This window comes from Meles meles, chromosome 7 (genome assembly GCF_922984935.1).
Source record: "Meles meles chromosome 7, mMelMel3.1 paternal haplotype, whole genome shotgun sequence".
Taxonomy (NCBI): Eukaryota; Metazoa; Chordata; class Mammalia; order Carnivora; family Mustelidae; genus Meles; species Meles meles.
The window spans coordinates 24,246,534-24,264,477 of record NC_060072.1 but is presented as its reverse complement, the minus strand read 5'-3'; the positions used below and the strand labels follow the sequence as shown (position 1 = coordinate 24,264,477).

General features: G+C 37.6%; 1 protein-coding gene across 1 annotated transcript in view; it reads left to right on the top strand.

The window, feature by feature from the left end:
• CFAP54 (cilia and flagella associated protein 54) overlaps positions 1-17,944 on the top strand; it is a 309,373-nt gene that overhangs the window by 240,756 nt on the left and 50,673 nt on the right. Inside the window, exons 60-63 of the mRNA XM_046012575.1 lie at positions 4,221-4,319; positions 4,849-4,990; positions 14,352-14,525; positions 16,030-16,250. Of these exons, the coding sequence (XP_045868531.1) occupies positions 4,221-4,319; positions 4,849-4,990; positions 14,352-14,525; positions 16,030-16,250 (636 nt within the window). The remainder of the gene's footprint in view (positions 1-4,220; positions 4,320-4,848; positions 4,991-14,351; positions 14,526-16,029; positions 16,251-17,944) is intronic.

Sequence of the window (17,944 nt, the reverse complement as noted above, 5' to 3'; positions counted from 1 at the left end):
GAATAAATTCCATTTGGTCGTGGTGAATAATCCTTTTAATGTACTGTTGAATCCTATTGGCTAGTATTTGGGTGAGAATTTTTGCATCTGTGTTCATCAAGGATATGGGTCTATAGTTCTCTTTTTTTGATGGGATCCTTGTCTGGTTTTGGAATCAAGGTGATGCTGTCCTCAGAAAATGAGTTTGGAAGTTTTCCTTCCGTTTCTATTTTTGGGAATAGTTTCAGGAGAATAGGAATTAGTTCTTCTTTAAATGTTTGGTAGAATTCCCCTGGGAAGCCGTCTGGCCCTGGGCTTTTGTTTGTTTGGAGATTTTTGATGACTGTTTCAATCTCGTTACTGGTTATGGGTCTCTTCAGGTTTTCTATTTCTTCCTGGTTCAGTTGTGGTAGTTTATATGTCTCTAGGAATGCAACCATTTCTCCCAGATTGTCAAATTTGTTGGCATAGAGTTGTTCATAGTATGTTCTTATAATTGTCTCTATTCTTTGGTGTTAGTTGTGATCTCTCCTCTTTCATTCATGATTTTATTTATTTGGGTCCTTTCTCTTTTCTTTTTGATAAGTCTGTCCAGGGGTTTATCAATCTTATTAATTCTTTCAAGGAACCAGCTCCTAATTTTGTTGATTTGTTCTATTGTTTTTTGGTTTCTATTTCATTGATTTCTGCTCTGATCTTTATGCTTTCTCTTCTCCCGCTGGCTTTAGGGTTTCTTTCTTCTTCCTTTAGGAACCAGCTCCTTTAGGTGTAGGGTTAGGTTGTGGACTTGAGAGCTTTCTTGTTTCTTGAGAAAGGCTTGTACCGCTATATATTTTCCTCTCAGGACTGCCTTTGCTGTGACCCACAGATTTTGGACTATTGTGTTTTCATTATCATTTGTTTCCATGAATTTTTTCAATTCTTTAATTCCTGGTTGACCCATTCATTCTTTAGAAGGATGCTGTTTAGTCTCCATGTATTTGGGTTCTTTCCAAATTTCCTCTTGTGATTGAGTTCTAGCTTCAGAGCATTGTGGTCTGAAGATATGCAGGGAATGATCCTAATCTTTTGATACCGGTTGAGACCTGATTTAGGACCCAGGATGTTATCTAGTCTGGAGAATGTTCCATACGCACTTGAGAAGAATGTGTATTCTGTTGCTTTGGGATGAAATGTTCTGAATATATCTTGTGATGTCTATCTGGTCCAGTGTGTCATTTAAGGCCTTTATTTCCTTGTTGATCTTTTGTTTGGATGATCTGTCCATTTCAGTGAAGGGAGTGTGAAAGTCCCCTACTATTATTCTATTATGGTCAATGTGTTTCTTTGATTTTGTTATTAATTGGTTTGTATAGTTGGCTGCTCCCATGTTGGGGGCATAGATATTTAAAATTGTTAGATCTTCTTGTTGAACAGACCCTATGAGTATGAGTGTCCTTCCTCATCTCTTACTATGGTCTTGGATTAAAATCTAATTGGTCTGATATAAGGATTGCCACCCCAACTTTCTTCTGATGCCCTTTAGCATGGTAAATTGTTTTCCACCCCCTCACTTTAAATCTGGAGGTGTCTTCGGGTCTAAAATGAGTTTCCTGTAGGCAGCATATTGATGGGTTTTGTTTTTTTATCCATTTTGATTGGGGCATTTAGCCCATTAACATTTAGGGTAACTATTGAGAGATATGAATTTAGTGCCATTGTATTGCCTGGAAGGTGACTGTTACTGTATATTGTCTCTGTTCCTTTCTGATCTACTACTTTTAGGCTCTCTTTGCTTAGAGGACCCCTTTCAATATTTCCTGTAGAGCTGGTTTGGTGTTTGCAAATTCTTTCAGTTTTTGTTTGTCCTGGAAGCTTTTTTTCTCTCCTTCTATTTTCAGTGATAGCCTAGCTGGATATAGTATTCTTGGCTGCATGTTTTTCTCATTTAGTGCTCTGAATATATCATGCCAGCTCTTTCTGGCCTGCCAGGTCTCTGTGGATAAGTCTGCTGCCAATCTAATATTTATACCATTGTATGTTACAGACTTCTTTTCCCAGGCTGCTTTCAGGATTTTCTTTTTGTCACTAAGACTTGTAAATTTTACTATTAGGTGACGGGGTGTGGACCTATTCTTATTGATTTTGAGGGGGGTGTTCTCTGCACCTCCTGGATTTTGATGCTTGTTCCCTTTGCCATATTAGGCAAATTCCCTCCAATAATTCTCTCCAGTACACCTTCTGCTCCCCCCCCCTTTCTGTTTCTTCTGGAATCCCAATTATTCTAATGTTGTTTCATCTTATGGTGTCACTTATCTCTTGAATTCTCCCCTCATGATCCAGTAGCTGTTTGTCCCTCTTTTGCTCAGCTTCTTTATTCTCTGTCATTTGGTCTTCTATATCACTAATTCTTTCTTCTGCCTCATTTATCCTAGCAGTGAGAGCCTCCATTTTTGATTGCACCTCATTAATAGCTTTTTTGATTTCAACTTGGTTAGATTTTAGTTCTTTAATTTCTCCAGAAAGGGCTTTTATATCTCCAAAGAGGGTTTCTCTAATATCTTCCATGCCTTTTTCGAGCCCAGCTAGAACCTTGAGAATCGTCATTCTGAACTCTAGATCTGACATATTACCAATGTCTGTATTGATTAGGTCCCTAGCCTTCGGTTCTGCCTCTTGTTCTCTTTTTTGTGGTGAATTTTTCCGCCTTGTCATTTTGTCCAGATAAGAGTATAAGCAGGAGCAAGTAAAATACTAAAAGGATGGCAAAGACCCCAGGAAAATGCGCTTTAACCAAATCAGAAGAGACCCCAAATCGTGGGGGGGAGAAAGGGGATTAAAAAGAGGTTCAGGAAAAAAAAGAAAAAATTAAAAAAAGAAAACAAATAAAGAAAAATATATATATTAGATAAACTAGTTAAAAAACATTAAAAATAAAAGGGCAAAAGTTAAAAAAAATTTAGCAGAAGAAGAAAAAAGAAAAAAAAATTAACCGCAAGACTAAAGAATCATGGGGAGAAAGCCATGACTTCTGTGCTTTGCTTTCTCCTCCTCTGGAATTCTGCTGCTGTCCTTGGTATTGAACCTGCTCTCCTTGGTAGGTGAACTTGGTCCTGGCTGGATTTCTTATTGATCTTCTGGGGGAGGGGCCTGTTGTAGTGATTCTCAAGTGTCTTTGCCCGAGGCAGAATTGCACTGCCCTTACTAGGGGCTGGGCTATTTAATCCACTCGGGTTCTCTTTCGGGAGCTTTTGTTCCCTGAACGCTTTCCATAGAGTTCCAGAGGACAGGAATGAAAATGGCGACCTCCCAGTCGCCCAGAGGAGCCGAGAGCTTGGTGCCCCACTCCTCAGTGCATCCTCAGAGAAGAGCGCCCAAACACTCCCGTCTCCCTGGCCTCTGGCCACGCTCTGAGCTCACCCAGCCTGTGACCAGTTCAAGGTAACCCCAAGCTGAGAGCTCACTCCTTGGCTCTGTCTCTGTAGCTAGCTTCCCCGTTCTAATACCTGCAAGCTCTGTGACACTCCGACACCCCCGATCCTTCTGTGACCCTGTGGGACCTGGGGCCATGCTGACCCTGCATGGGCTTCACCCTGGTTTAGCTTCTGATGCTATGTCCCTCAGTGGAACAGACTTTTTTTTTTTTTTTTAAAGATTTTACTTATTTATTTGACAGAGTGAGAGAGATCACAAGTAGGCAGAGAAGCAAGTAGAGAGACAGGAGAATGGAGGCTCCCTGCTGAACAGAGAGCCCCATGTGGGGCTTGATCCCAGGACCCTGAGATCATGACCAGAGCTGAAGGCAGAGGCTTAACCCACTGAGCCACCCAGGCTGAGCACCCTCAGTGGAACAGACTTTTAAAAGTCCTGATTTATGCTCCATTGTTCCGCTGCTTGCCGGGAGCCGGCCCCTCCCACCGCAGTCTATCTTCCTGTCACTTTGGATTCACTTCTCCGCCAGTCCTACCTTTCAGAAAGTGGTTGATTTTCTGTTTCTAGAATTGCTGTTCTTCTTCTCTTCGATCTCCCATTGGATTTGTAGGTGTTTGCAATGTTTAAATAAGCTATCTAGCTGATCTCCTGCTACCTGATGTAGTCTCAGCCTGCTACTTCTCCGCCATCTTGACTCCTCCCCTAATATTATTATTCTTAATGGCTACATAGTGTTCCACTAAAATTTCGTCTTCAGAGGATAAGAAAATTTATCATGAAACTTCATGATATATTTATCTTTATCATAGTACATGTGCTATATTTTTTAGGCTTCTACCAGAAGGCATAGTTCTATTGAAGAACCAGTGGTGAATACATTTGAAATATATAGTTCACTGGCCTGGATTGTGATAAGAGCTGCTGCCCAGGTTGGTGTGATTTTTATTTGATCTTTCTCTTTACTGTCCAAACTCTATCCTCTACCTGCCAGCTGTTAGGGCAGCACAATGTATCTCTATGAGAGAAAGGAAAATTCACATTCTTTTGGATTTATGCTGATGATGTTTCTTAGGAAGATTAGAAATGCTCCTTATATACATAATGTTTTTAATCTTTATTAGCCAGGCCTGGCTTTGTTTGTTTCAGCTTTCCTTTAATGAACGTATTGGCAAATACATATGTGCACATTTTGACGTTTTGGCAAATATCTGTCGTAGCTAGGGGAGAGAGCCTATTTAAAGTGGCTCATACATTAATTAAATTGTCAACAGTAATGATATTTTTGACAATGATATATACTACATGTTGGGGATCATGTGTTGTTTTCCAGATTATTTTTTCTTCCAATGTATATTAAATATTGTTTTATGAATTTACTTTTTCAGATTATTTACCTAATGGATAATCTGTGAATCAGAAAGCTTACATTTATGGATTCTAATTATGCATTAATTTTAGGTCAGTGAAGCTGTGTTAGAAATGAATCTACTTATTGGAAAGAAGAATGCTAGAACTGATAAAGTTAGCCAAGGGGCCTTATCAAACATCCCAGAATTTGCCACCGTGGATCTTCTGTCTTCATACACAGATTATTTGCTTGGTATGTTTGAAATGTCTAGGCATTTTATAAAAACCTGATATATTTAATGTTTAATCAGGTTGCAAAGTTTTAATTGTGGTGATTTGTTGGGTTTTAGCTTAGAGAGGATAATGGTGTGAGGAACCTCAGGGAGAGGTTAAGGTTCTTAGGGCCTAGCTTCCAAAACAAAGGGGTGTCATTTCATTGTATGTAGGTACTCGTTATTCAGTCAGCTCCAGTATTTCAGATGCAGGGCTCAGTGACAAATGGTGTTCCCTTCTGTCTGCTGCTTTTTCAGTTCACACATGTCAAATGAGGCCTTTGGAAAATATTTACTTGTGGGTCCTTGCTCTTGTACTCTCATGTGTTCTCTGTGCTTTTTCTTATGTTTTAAATGTGTGCACATAAAAAAATAAATACATAATAAATACAAAATAAAAAACATAAAGTATGTTTTAAATGTTTTAAATGCATGGCTGTGGGCACAGGTGTACATATTTGAGCTCCTTCTCTCATTAAACTATCATCAGCTTCATGAGGGAAGGGCCTTTATTTTCTTTGCTGCCCTAACTACAGAAAATCACACATTACTTGCACAATACAAGCATTCTTATTTGTTAAGTGAATTAATGAATGAGAGGTTAGAATTTAAATTTGACCTCACTGCTATTTACTTTTTCTCATTTAGAATTCCTTTGTTAGTAAAATAGAATCTAAACCTCTACGTCAGATGAGCAGTAACATATTTAACATTCATTTATGTGTTTGTCTCTTCATTCATTTGAAAAATATTTATTGAGTACTCTTATGTATTGAACACTTGGGTGGGTTTTAAGAAGTAAGGTGCTAGAGTCTTGCTTCCAGACTGACATTTCAGTAACAAGCATAATTAATTTTCCTTGGCACTAGGTGAAGCATTGAGCCAAAGGGAATGAAGAGTCGTCCTTGAACCTGGTGGGAGTGAGGGTGGTCTTCCTAAAGCCTCTGAGAACAGACCTATAGACAGCAGCTTGACTCTGCTGAAGTGTTAAGTCAACTTTAGCCAAAGGGTTAGTGTCTGAAACCATCCCCTTCTTTGGCTTTCTTCCTTTCCAGCCTAAAAATGGATTGCCAGAGGTTAAACCATTAGATGGACTTTTTATGCCAAGCTGTCGTTTTCTTATTTTTTTGCTTTGATGCCCGGTGGGATTTTACTTCATCAATTACATCTAAAATGCCATATTAATCAGTTATTACCAAAATTATGCCATATATCAAACAGCCCTAAAACTTAGTAGCTTACAACAAGAATTCGTCCTTTGACTTGTTTCATGTATTCGGCTTCAGTTTGTCAGTTGAGTTCGGGTGTAGTCCATGTACATTTATTACGAAGCCCCAACTGAAGAGGCAGTGCTGTTTGGGGCATGCTCTTCTCATGATGTACACCAGAGCAAAAGGGCCAAGCTAGACCATGGAAGCACACTCAAGGGCTCTCTCCACACCACATCCCATTGATCATAACCAAAGAGATGGCCAAGTCCAACATCAGTGAGGAACAGAAATCTACTCTATCCATAGAGGAGGAGAGGGGCAAGAATGTTTGCTGAACGATAATCCAGACTACCATACATGACAAGTTCAGTCTATGGCTGGTAGCAACCTAAGAGGAATTCTGAGTCACTGCGTGGAAAGAAAGGAAAAGGTGTTCCAGTGATCTACTAATGTTGTCACCCAGGGGCACATGCTGTGAGGAACAGCATCCCCTATCCAAATGATCTGAGTTGATCCAGGTGAGCAAGTAGTCTTCATCTTAGCTTTGTTTAATGCTACAGTGTCTGCTTTCTTTGCCTACTTCGGTGGTTTTCATGGCATATTCTGATTTTCAGTTTCTATTTTATACCATAAGCACTCCTTTACTGTTTTACCAAAATACTAAATTGAAATGACCAAATTTTGAAGTCCAATCTATTTTGCATTTTGCTTTGCCTTAAGGATAATAGTTTTGCCCTCCAGTATTTTCCTAGCAGACTGATAATTAATTCATGTTGATGGTTTCCCTTATTTCGGTATTTGGGTTGGAAGGAGGTACTGAATTCCCTCCTGACTGCTACAAATACCCAGACGGCAAGGAGGTTCATATTATAAGGAACTGCTAAAGGGCAACAGCAGCAAATAAAACTTGTTTGATTTTCCTTACATTAGCATAAATTAGCATGCAGGAGAAAACCTCCTCAGTAATCTCACCCTTACTAGCATTGATCTATACATGAGGCGGTGATCGATAGTCATTGTTACTGTACCAGATATTTATGTCCTGAGGGAAGGAGTAGTCATGAAACACATCAACAACAAGTCCTGCCTTCCATGAGCTTCTAGTCATTGACAATCAGAGCAGACATACACCTTGAAATTACATAAATGCGTCTTTTAAGAGGACCATATTAATGGAGGCAGATTAAAGTGAAGCTAGACACAGGCAGGATGAGCATGTAAGTTAATTAGGAAGATTTTCTTCTAGAAGAAGTATACTGTAGTGCAGGTGTTAAATAGATCAGAGACATGGGCTTCAGAGTGGAAAGAAAGCACATTTTCCCAACAGAGTATTGATAATCAGAGAAGCATGATGACAGAATAGACTAGTCATGTCTGTGTGCCAGAGAGCTACTGTATGATATCTGTAGGACAATAAGGGAACTGAGTTATTCAGCTGGTCAGATTTATTGAGGTTTCCTTTCCATTGTCTTGTGGGAATAGAGACCCTGAAATGATGGTACTGTCAATATAGGAACATATTTAGGTTCAGTGCAAAAAACATTTATTCACTGCCTAGTTTGGCCATACTTGTATTAAAATATACTTACCTTTTTGTCTTGATTTTCTTGGGGCTTTGGTAAAAAATTCAGCTAGGATAAAAATTGTTAAATTCTACAAGACACTTTGAATTAAAAGTAACATTTAAGATTAATGGTCCTGGATGCAGCCTCTCACAACTACATACACTTGGTATATAGAAAAACATAAATATGTCAAGCTAAAAGCTAATGTTGGTGAACCTATTGTCAGAATATAAAAAGAGATCTGTAGAGCAGAACTAATGATCACAACTGACCTTTAATATATGCTCTGCCACTTGAAAGAGAAAAACTTCCAGCCTAAAAAAAAATCTGATTTATTCTTTCCTTACTGCCTTGCCCCTGGTTCAGGGACATGGGGTCAATACTAACTAAAAACTGGGATGCTATTCCTCTACTACTATGTTGATTTCTTCTATTCCTCTGAGACACAGCTGTCCACAGGGGGAGAACTAGGGGAACACATCCTCAACTCCCAAATTATTACACAACTTACAGGTGAAAATGGAGATAAATCATTTATGCTAATAGCAGTGATGTGTGTGTGTGTGTGCGTGTGTGTGCACATGCTCTCTATCAGTTTAGAGAATAAGCAGTTGAGACAACTGGTGTATGATGACAACATAAGCACAGAAGTGCTTTTCCTTAAGACAACCATTGTGTATTTCAGTATGCAGCAGAAATATTTTTTTTAATTTAAATTCAAGTCAGTTAATCTGTAGTAGTGTTTGTTTCATGAGTAGAATGTAGTGATTCATCACTTACATAAACACCCAGTGATCATCACTGGGTGCCGTCCTTAATGCCCATCACCCATTTAACCCATCCCTCCTCCTTCCTCTGCCTCCCTTCCAGCAACCCTCAGTTTGTTCTCTATAGTTAAGAGTTTCTTTTGGTTTGCCTCTCTCTCTGTTTTTATCTAATTTTTCCTTCTGTCTTGAATTCTACATATGAATGAAATCATATGATATTTTACTTTCTCTGAATGGCTTATTCCACTTAACATAATACACTCTAGTTTCACGTACGTTGCTGCAAATGGCAAGATTATGTTCTTTTGGATGATTGAGTGAAAACATTTTATGTGTTCTTCCCATTTCATCACACAAATTATGAAAAAAGATGTGTGCTTGAGGGTCAGTAGTTAATAACTTTAATTTTTCTGCTTATCAGGGACATTCTTAAGTGAAACTGTCATTTTTATTTATTTCTATTTTTTTTTCTTAAACTGTTTTTTATTACACTCAAGAAATTAAGACAAGTACAAAATAACCTTGTAATTAGGATACTGTATCAGTCATTAAAAAAGGAGAAAACACTACAGTATGAAGAGATTTACAAATGACTAAAATATACAAGCTGTGTCAGAATTAACAGACAACTTGAAATGAGATAATTTCTTTTAGAAATGCTAAAGCTTTCTTAACAAAAAAGGACAAAAAATACAGTGCTCTAAATATGTGTAACCATGAAAACATTAAAGGAAAGCAAACTTAACATGTACTACTATTAGCATAACATTTATTTTTTAATTTATTCATTTTACTATGAGTGCATGGCAGGAACTACTAGTACAGTTTGATGTCACTGCCTTCCTAGGGGAAGGCACCACAGTTTTACTTATCATTCCTTTTGTACCATCAATGCACATGTCAACACACTTATTCCAGGATAAGCCACTGAATTCGGAAAGATTATTCAACATTTTGCATATTTCACTTGATTCTTGCTCATCATTCACAAACAAGGAGATCTTTCAATAGTTGGTGCTGATATTATTAGATAAATCCAAGCAAAACTGCATGACCAACAATGTCCACAGATGTGAGCATTTGTAAGGCAAAAGTGCAACTCTGCGGATGTGTTACTGAGGCTTCATGTTTGCAGCTACATCTCGAATTCAACAAGTTATTTTATTATTGGAAAATGCTACAATTTTGTTTACTGGTTTTTCAACCAGTGCAAGTTATCGCAAACAGGACACTGAGGTCTTAGTCTTCAGGATATGTATTCAGCAATGCTAACTTATTAGTTTCTAGGCTTTTGTATGCGTTTCTCTAGCCAACACAATATGATAACCTACTCTATATGATGCTTCACTGACTTTTTCATTTGTAGTTTGAAAAGCTGTAACAAAGAATTTTTTTTTTTTTTTGGCTTTAAAGAGCTTATCACATCCACGTTCAAAATGTGTGTGTATTTCTTTTTCTTTAAACTCTGAGCAATCGGTCTTAAGATACCTCAACTTATGCCACCATAACTGTTTTAAAAACATGCAACTCACCATTGCCTTTTCTTTCTGAGATTTAAATCTGAATATTATCCTCTGCCTCCTTTGTATCCTCTACCTGGGGACAACTACTTTGGGCACAGTGCTGTGCATCTTGTGGTTTGGGATTTTAGTTCATTCCTGGTTTATTGAAAATAGAATTTGCATTTTGTTATTTGTTTTTTGTGTTGTTTTGGGATGATTTCCAGCAGAAGACAACATGCCAATTCTATATGGACAACTTTGCTGGAAGTCACCACAAAAATATTTTATTGTGTTGTAACATAAATATGGAAAAATCACACAAATCATGAAAATACAGTTTCATTCAATATCATAAAGAAAATGCCCATATAACCATCATGGGTAAAAAATAAAATAAATCCAGTACCCTACAAGTCTATATCATGCCCCCTTCCACTGCCAACCAGCCCCCCTTTTCCCCCCAGCTTTATTGAAATATAATTGATGTATAATATTTTGTAAGTTTTAGGTGTAAAGTATAATGATTTATACATGTATACATTGCAGAATAATTACCACAATAAAGTTAGTCAACATATCCTAACATCCCTGCTTTCTGATTTCTAACACATGTATTAGTTTTGCCAGCTTTTGATTTTTGTGTAAGTGAAATTATAGCCTATATTCTTTTGTATCTGTCTTCTTTTGTTCAACACTTTTGTAGTTCATTCTTTGATGGACATAATAACAATTTATTAGCCATTCTACTGTTGATAAATATTTGGGGGTTATCAGGAATGATGCTTCTATGAATATACTTGTATATTAGTTTTTGTGGACAAACATACACATTTTTTAAAAGATTTTATTTATTTATTTGACAGACAGAGATCACAAGTAGGCAGAGAAGCAGGCAGAGGGGCGGGGGGGGGGGACGCTCCCCGCTGAGCAGAGAGACCAATGTGGGGCTCAATCCCAGGACTCTGGGATCATGACCTGAGCCGAGGGCAGAGGTTTTAACCCACTGAGCCACCCAGGAGCCCCTTAAACATACACATTTTTATCTATGTACCAAGGAGTAGAATTGCTGGGTCATAGGTATATATATTTTCAACTTAGTACTATCAAGAAGTTATCCAAAGAGGTTTGAATTTAAATTTTACCTTGATGACTAAAAAGGTAAGGACACTATTATATATAGTATTGGCCTTTTTTTTTTTAATTTAAAGATTTTTACTTATTTATTTGACAGAGAGCTACAGAGAAAGCACAAGTAGACAGAGCAGCAGGCAGAGGGAGAGGGAGAAGCAGGCTCTGTACTGAGCAGGGAGCCTGTTGTGGGGCTCGATTCCAGGACCCTGGGATCATGACCTGTGGTGAAGGCGGCTGCTTAACCGATTGAGCCACCCAGGTGCCCCAGTATTGGCTTTTTTAAGTCTTTTTTGGGAACTCCTTATTCAAGAATCATGACCAGTTTTATTGGGAGTTTTCTGTCTTTTTAGAAATAGGGAGAGATTCTTTCAGTATTCTGGATATAAACATTTTGTAGAGTATAAGTATTACAAATATCTTTTATCCCCTCTGTGCTTTGCCTTTACGTTTTGCTAGTTATACCTTTTGATTATACAAAGTTCATAATTTTAGAAATTCTTTTTCTATGAGAGTTTCAAAACTGAAAACAGAAAGCATAAGCCACAAAAGAAAAGATTTATAAATTGGACAACATTAAAGATGTGGTCCATGTACACAATGGAATATTATGCAGCCATCAGAAAGGATGAATACCCAACTTTTGTATCAACATGGATGGGACTGGAGGAGATTATGCTGAGTGAAATTAGTCAAGCAGAGAAAGTCAATCATCATATGGTTTCACTTATTTGTGGAACATAACGAATAGCACAGAGGATATTAGGAAAAGGAAGGGGAAAACGAAAGGGGAGAATCAGAGCGGGGAGACAAACCATGAGAGACTATAGACTCTAGGAAACGAACTGAGAGTGTTAGAAAAGGAGGGGAAGTGAGGAGGTGGGTGAGCCTGGTGATGGGTATTAAGGAGGGCATGGATTGCATGGAGCACTGGGTGTTATACGCAAATAATGAATCATAGAACACTACATCAAAAACTAGTGATGTACTGTATGGTGACTAACATAACATAAAAAAAAGAAATATTTTTCTATGCAAAAGTCATAAAGATACTCTCCTATGTTTACCATCTTTTTTCCCCCCCACAATTAGATCTGCAAGTCACCAAGTCACCTAGAATCTATTCTTGTATATGGTGTGAGGCTGAAGTCAAGATTAATTTTTCCATATGATATACAATTAACCCAGAACCATGTATTAAAAAGACCAACATTTTTCACAATATTGCTGTGTCACATCTGTTTTAAACCAAGTGTCCAAGTATATGGTATGAGAGAGAAAGGTAGAAAGAGAGCAAAAGAGAGAAAAAGAGAATCAATATGTTCTTATATTTATTGCATCAGAGAAATAAATACAAGAATATTTTGCAAGACCACAAGGAGAGATGGTCAATGTTTCCACTGAAAAGGCCTACTACATAACAAACAGCATGAATGAAAAAGACCTAGGCCTAGATGCAAAATGAAATTTTTAATCACCACAAATAACAAGGAGTTCATTAAAAACATTACAGAGTAAAGAAGATGGTCAAACACAGGAATGAGTATTTGATTAGCATCTGGCTTCTCCCCAGCAATGGTGGATACTAGAAAACAGTATACTAAGACCTTTAAAGTTTTAAGGAAAGATGAGTTTCAACCAAAATCATATATTTAGCTAAACAATCAGTCAAGCATGACTGAGTTGAGTAAGGACTCAGCTGATTTTCTTTTGGTGAACTTTTTAAAAGTAAGTTACTAGCAAATGTACCTCAGCACCCAAAGGTTAGAAACAAAGAAAAAAGTATGTGAGATAGGAGAAAAAAAGAGAAGGAAGGAAGGAAGGAAAGGAGGAAGGAAATGGGATTAGGCAGAGGTTTGCACAGTATTCCAAAAGTACTGGGAATATTCTCTTTGCTAAACTGGTTGGTAAGAGCATGGGAATTCATCTTATTATTCAAGAAAACATACGTAGACCATTAACCATAAAAGTTTCTATTCATCTTTCTTCTTTTCCTTCCTGGAAGCAGCCATTATCCTAATAAATACCAATAAATATCCTAATAAATATCCTAATAAAATACTATATATATGCTATAATATATAAATATACGTGTATGTGTGTGTTGTGACAATCTTTTCAGGATTTTACCATGCCCATTTTAAAGATGAGGAAATTAAAACTGAGGAATTCAAAAGCTCAGAGAGGAGCAGAGAGGTTCAAGGTCACACACTTGTGAGAAGTACATCTGGAATTTGAACTGTGGCCCTACACCATATACTTTCTGCCTTATAGATCTAATTAATTCATTTTGCATGCCACAAAATGAATAGACTTCTTTTTACATTTCCAAGTTTCCATTTTTTGATATTACAACAATGGTGTCGTGACTGTCTTCTATAAGAGTCCTCATGCACTTATACCACTTACGAGTATCTGCATTTCTAATTGTATAAGATCTTGTCAAACTGCTTTCCCAAGAAGTTGCTCTTACAAGTAGTATATGAAGATACCAGTTGCCTTACATTATTATCACTATTTGTTATCTTCAGATTTTAGTATCTATCAATTACTGAGAGGTGGAAATGTATTTCATTTTAATTTGCATTTTTCTGATTTTTAACAATGCTAAAATTTTGGCTATTTGGGTCTCCTTTTCTATGACTTGACTGTTGAAATTTTATGTCCATTTTTCTGTTGGACTCTGACTTTTCTTTATCAAAGGAATAACACATATTCGAGAAAAACAATTCATACGTATTCTAAATATTCTAAATTTTTTTCTCCGTCAGTGGTTTGTCTTTTAACTTTTTTTTTTTTAGGATTTTATTTATCCATTAGTTGGAGAGAGAGATCACAAGCAGGCAGAGAGGCAGGCAGCGAGAGAAGGGGAAGCAGGTTCCCCATCAAGTAGAGAGCCCGACGCGGGGCTCGATCCCAGAACCCTGAGACCATGACCTGAACCGAAGGCAGAGGCCCAACCCACTGTGCCACCCAGGCATCCCTGTCTTTTAACTTTATGTTTGGTGTCTTTTGTGATATAAAAATGTTTTTTAATCAAATGTGGCCCTATATGTCAGTCTTTCTTTTATGGGTTGTGCTTTTTTTTTCATATGGTTATTTTTCAAGGAAAGCATAATATTTGTCTTACAAACTTTCTTCATTTACTGTTATTATTTTTTACTTTTAGATAACTACCAAGTGGTCTTCCCGACTGCCTATACATGCTCTTATCAAAGTGATGGCGAGTATGATAATACAGATGCTAGAAAAAATCCTCAGATTAAAGTGGATATTACATGGATTCTTCTACTGCGCTATTATATTCATCTGCAAAGGATTAATAATATGAGCAAACTGCTAGGTAGGTTTTGATGGGTTAAGAAAAACACATTTTCCAGTTCTTATTAAGTCATCTTTTTTTTTTTTTAGAATTTTAAAATGCTATTGACCTCTTTTTGGAGTGAACTCTCATCAGAATATGAAAATTTCAGAGACTCATAACCTGAGATACACAGATCTTTGGCTAGAATAGTATTTCAATATAGCTAACTTCCTCTGACATTCTATATATTTTATTTCACATATTTAAAAATGTTACTGTAAGGATGTATCCAGAGGCTTCCCAAGACTGCCAAAGTGGCCCATGGCTCAAAATAGTTAAGAATTAGAGTGATCACAATTGACAGCTTATGAAATGAACAGTATGGAATTTTGACTTTAAGGAGAGAATGTTCCAGTATCCAATATGTTAAAGAGAAAAAATACATGACTTCAGATAAGATATGTAACTTTATTGAGTATTTTTGTTTTGTTTAGTTTTTTGTTGTTGTTGTATCATCCGTGCTGTCTGAAGAACATCCAGAAAAACTGGGATAATCTGCTTCATGTCAGTCCCTCTTGTGTTTCTCACTGTGCTCATGAAATTGGTGATTTCGTGTTGTTCATCAGTGCAGATAGTTGGAAAAGACAGTTTGACCCTTGTCAGGGCCCAGTGATGGAGAAGCTGGCAGGGCAAATAGGCTGAGTCACAGAGTTACTACGCATGGTTATCAAGAGTTAGCATTGGGATAGAAAGCACACAGAGAGGTGTGAGGTGTAAAAGGTGCATCACGAGAAGGGCAAGAATATAAGAAGTTCGAGAGCAGAGGATGTGGACATGAGCCAGTAGAGCACGGTCTGGCAATGCCTACTCCATATCAACTCAGCTCACCTTTGAATTCACCTGCTGGCACCTCTCAAGTGCCCACATTTTACTGCTTTTCTGCCCTGGGCTCTTCCCAAAACTACTGAGACTGGCTCAGCCCACTGTCAGGACAGCCCAAAATGCCAGGGATTCCACACATACTAACGAGGTAGGAAACTGGTAGAAAGCATTCCAGTTTCCCAATCCCAGACTGTTCTACATGTTATTTTTCAGGAAGTCTTCAGCAGGACTGAGCCCTTATTGTCCAAAGCTACAGCCCATCCATTAACTCTCTGTTGGCTCTTCCCTCCATCACACTTCATTTGTTCTCTCACTTATGCTCCTGAGATCACTTTTCAAATAAATTACCTGCACCTAAGTTTTTGCTTTAAGATCTTTGTCAGGGTAAGTCCCAAATAAGATGACTATGTACAATATTTTGTATTGTCAAGCTTAGAACCTAAAGCAATATCCTCACACCCATCTGAAATTTTCTTCATTTCCTTGTGGCAAGAAGCAATGCCATTGGTGTATAACATTAAAAATGGAGGAATTACACTGGCAACCACTAGCTGAGGTGGTGTGATTTATAGGGAGAACAGTTAATGAGCAAATACCAACAATACTGAGACTATTCTCTTGTCTAATATGACTCTAAATTAACATATTTTTCTTCCCTAAGCATCTCCAAAACCAGGATCTGGAATTTCATTGCCAGATGATACACTTCTCACGTCCTTTTTCAACTCTGGGCTGATTTTACGCCAAAAAGAAATGCATTTTTTCCTTAAAAGATTTTTGCAGCTGTATTCTTCCTCTTGTATTGATGAATTTCCAAAAGAACTATGTCAAGGATTGGAAAATACACTTTTTTTGGAAAAAGTCTTATATGACCCAGTCAAGGTACTGTTCTCAAACATATATGTTTGTAAAACTTCTTAGAATCATTGTTATATTTCTGAAGGAAGCACATTTGAGATAACTCAAGTGGGTATCGTGTATTGTAAATTTCTAATTTGTATTTATAAAATGAATAAATCAAGTCATTTGCATTGAATTCTTTCCAAACAAAAAAACACATCAGTCATTAATTTTGAATTCTCTTGACTTTGGACTTCACCATACAGTACTTTCATTTTTATAATTATAAACTTGCCCATATCAGACATGTCCATATTTCTAAGCCCAGAGAAGTGACCTGAAAATGTGACTTCTTCCACATTGAGAACCTTTGTTTATCTTGTTCTGCTAGATTTTTGGATAGATAATAATCTATTTTTTTAAAAAAACCATTCTTGAACAAAAGAGTGAGGTTACTATTAATAAATTGTGATTTTAAAAAGTAGTGGGAAGACCTACTAAGAGATAATTTAAGTATTCATTTATAGAAGTGATTCTCAGAGTTGTGGAGTTGCTGTCCAGGCAGTGCATTAGAATCCACATGGGAGGATTGGCATGCCCAATGCTCGACACCCCTATTTCTGGCCCAGATTATAGATCATTTAAGAAATAAAAAAATTTAAGAGTTTGGGATTTAAAAAATACCCACCCTGATGAGTCAGTGTTGACATTGCAGGATATAGTTTATATTTACTGGAAATGGTCTTCCTAAAAGCAAATAGCACAGTAGACAGATTTTCCCAATCCAGCTGTGTTTGTTTGGTTGGTTTGGTCATTATAGGCCCCCTTAAAACATGTGTGGACACAAACCTTTTAAAAATCTGTCTCTTGGGGACATCTGTGTGGCTCAGTCAGTTAAGCGTTCGTCTTCGCCTCAGGTCACCATCCCAGAGTCTTGGGATCGAGTCCCAACCTCAGGCTCCTTGTTCAGGGAGCCTGCTTCTCCCTCTGCCTACTGTTCCCCCAGCTTGTGTTCTCTCAGTCTCTCTCTCTGACAAATAAATAAAATCTTTAAAAATTAAAAAAAAAATCTGTCTCATGAAGGAACAGAGAATAGTCACTCCCCACAAACCATTCTCTCCCAAGAAGAAAGAGCATAATATGCATATCCAACATTTATTTTTTCCCAAATTCACCAGTCAAGTAGTTCTCCAGGGGAGAGGAGTGAGAAGAGTTGAAAGGCCAGGAATGTACTGTAAATTTCTGACCCTCAGCTGGGAAGGAAGCAGCAGGAGTGGGATGAAATCATTTCCATCTAACCAGATCCCCAATTCACCCTTCTAGAAGCTGTGACTCTCTTTGAGGATTATTGCCATGTGTCCCAGATGCCTCAGGTATTCATTCTGGCATAAGGGCAGAGAATGAGAAGGTGGAGAACTATAGTTTTGTGAATGTATTCTTGTGACTATTTTGTATGTGTCTGGAAAGTAATTGGTGTGATTTCTTAATATTCCGAAAGGAGCTCTGCTTAAGGATTTTAGTATTAAGGCCAGCCTACTATCACCCATTTCTTAAGCATGGAGCTCCGAATGGAGAACCTTGAATACCCTGTAAATATAGGTGACATTTCTAATGGCAGAGTGTTACCAAAGATTGTTGTACCCTGTTTGCTCTTTTTTTTTTTTTTAAATATAATTAGTGTAACACTCTCCCACAATAATCAGCTCTGGAGATCACTGTCGCTCGCCTGACAGGTG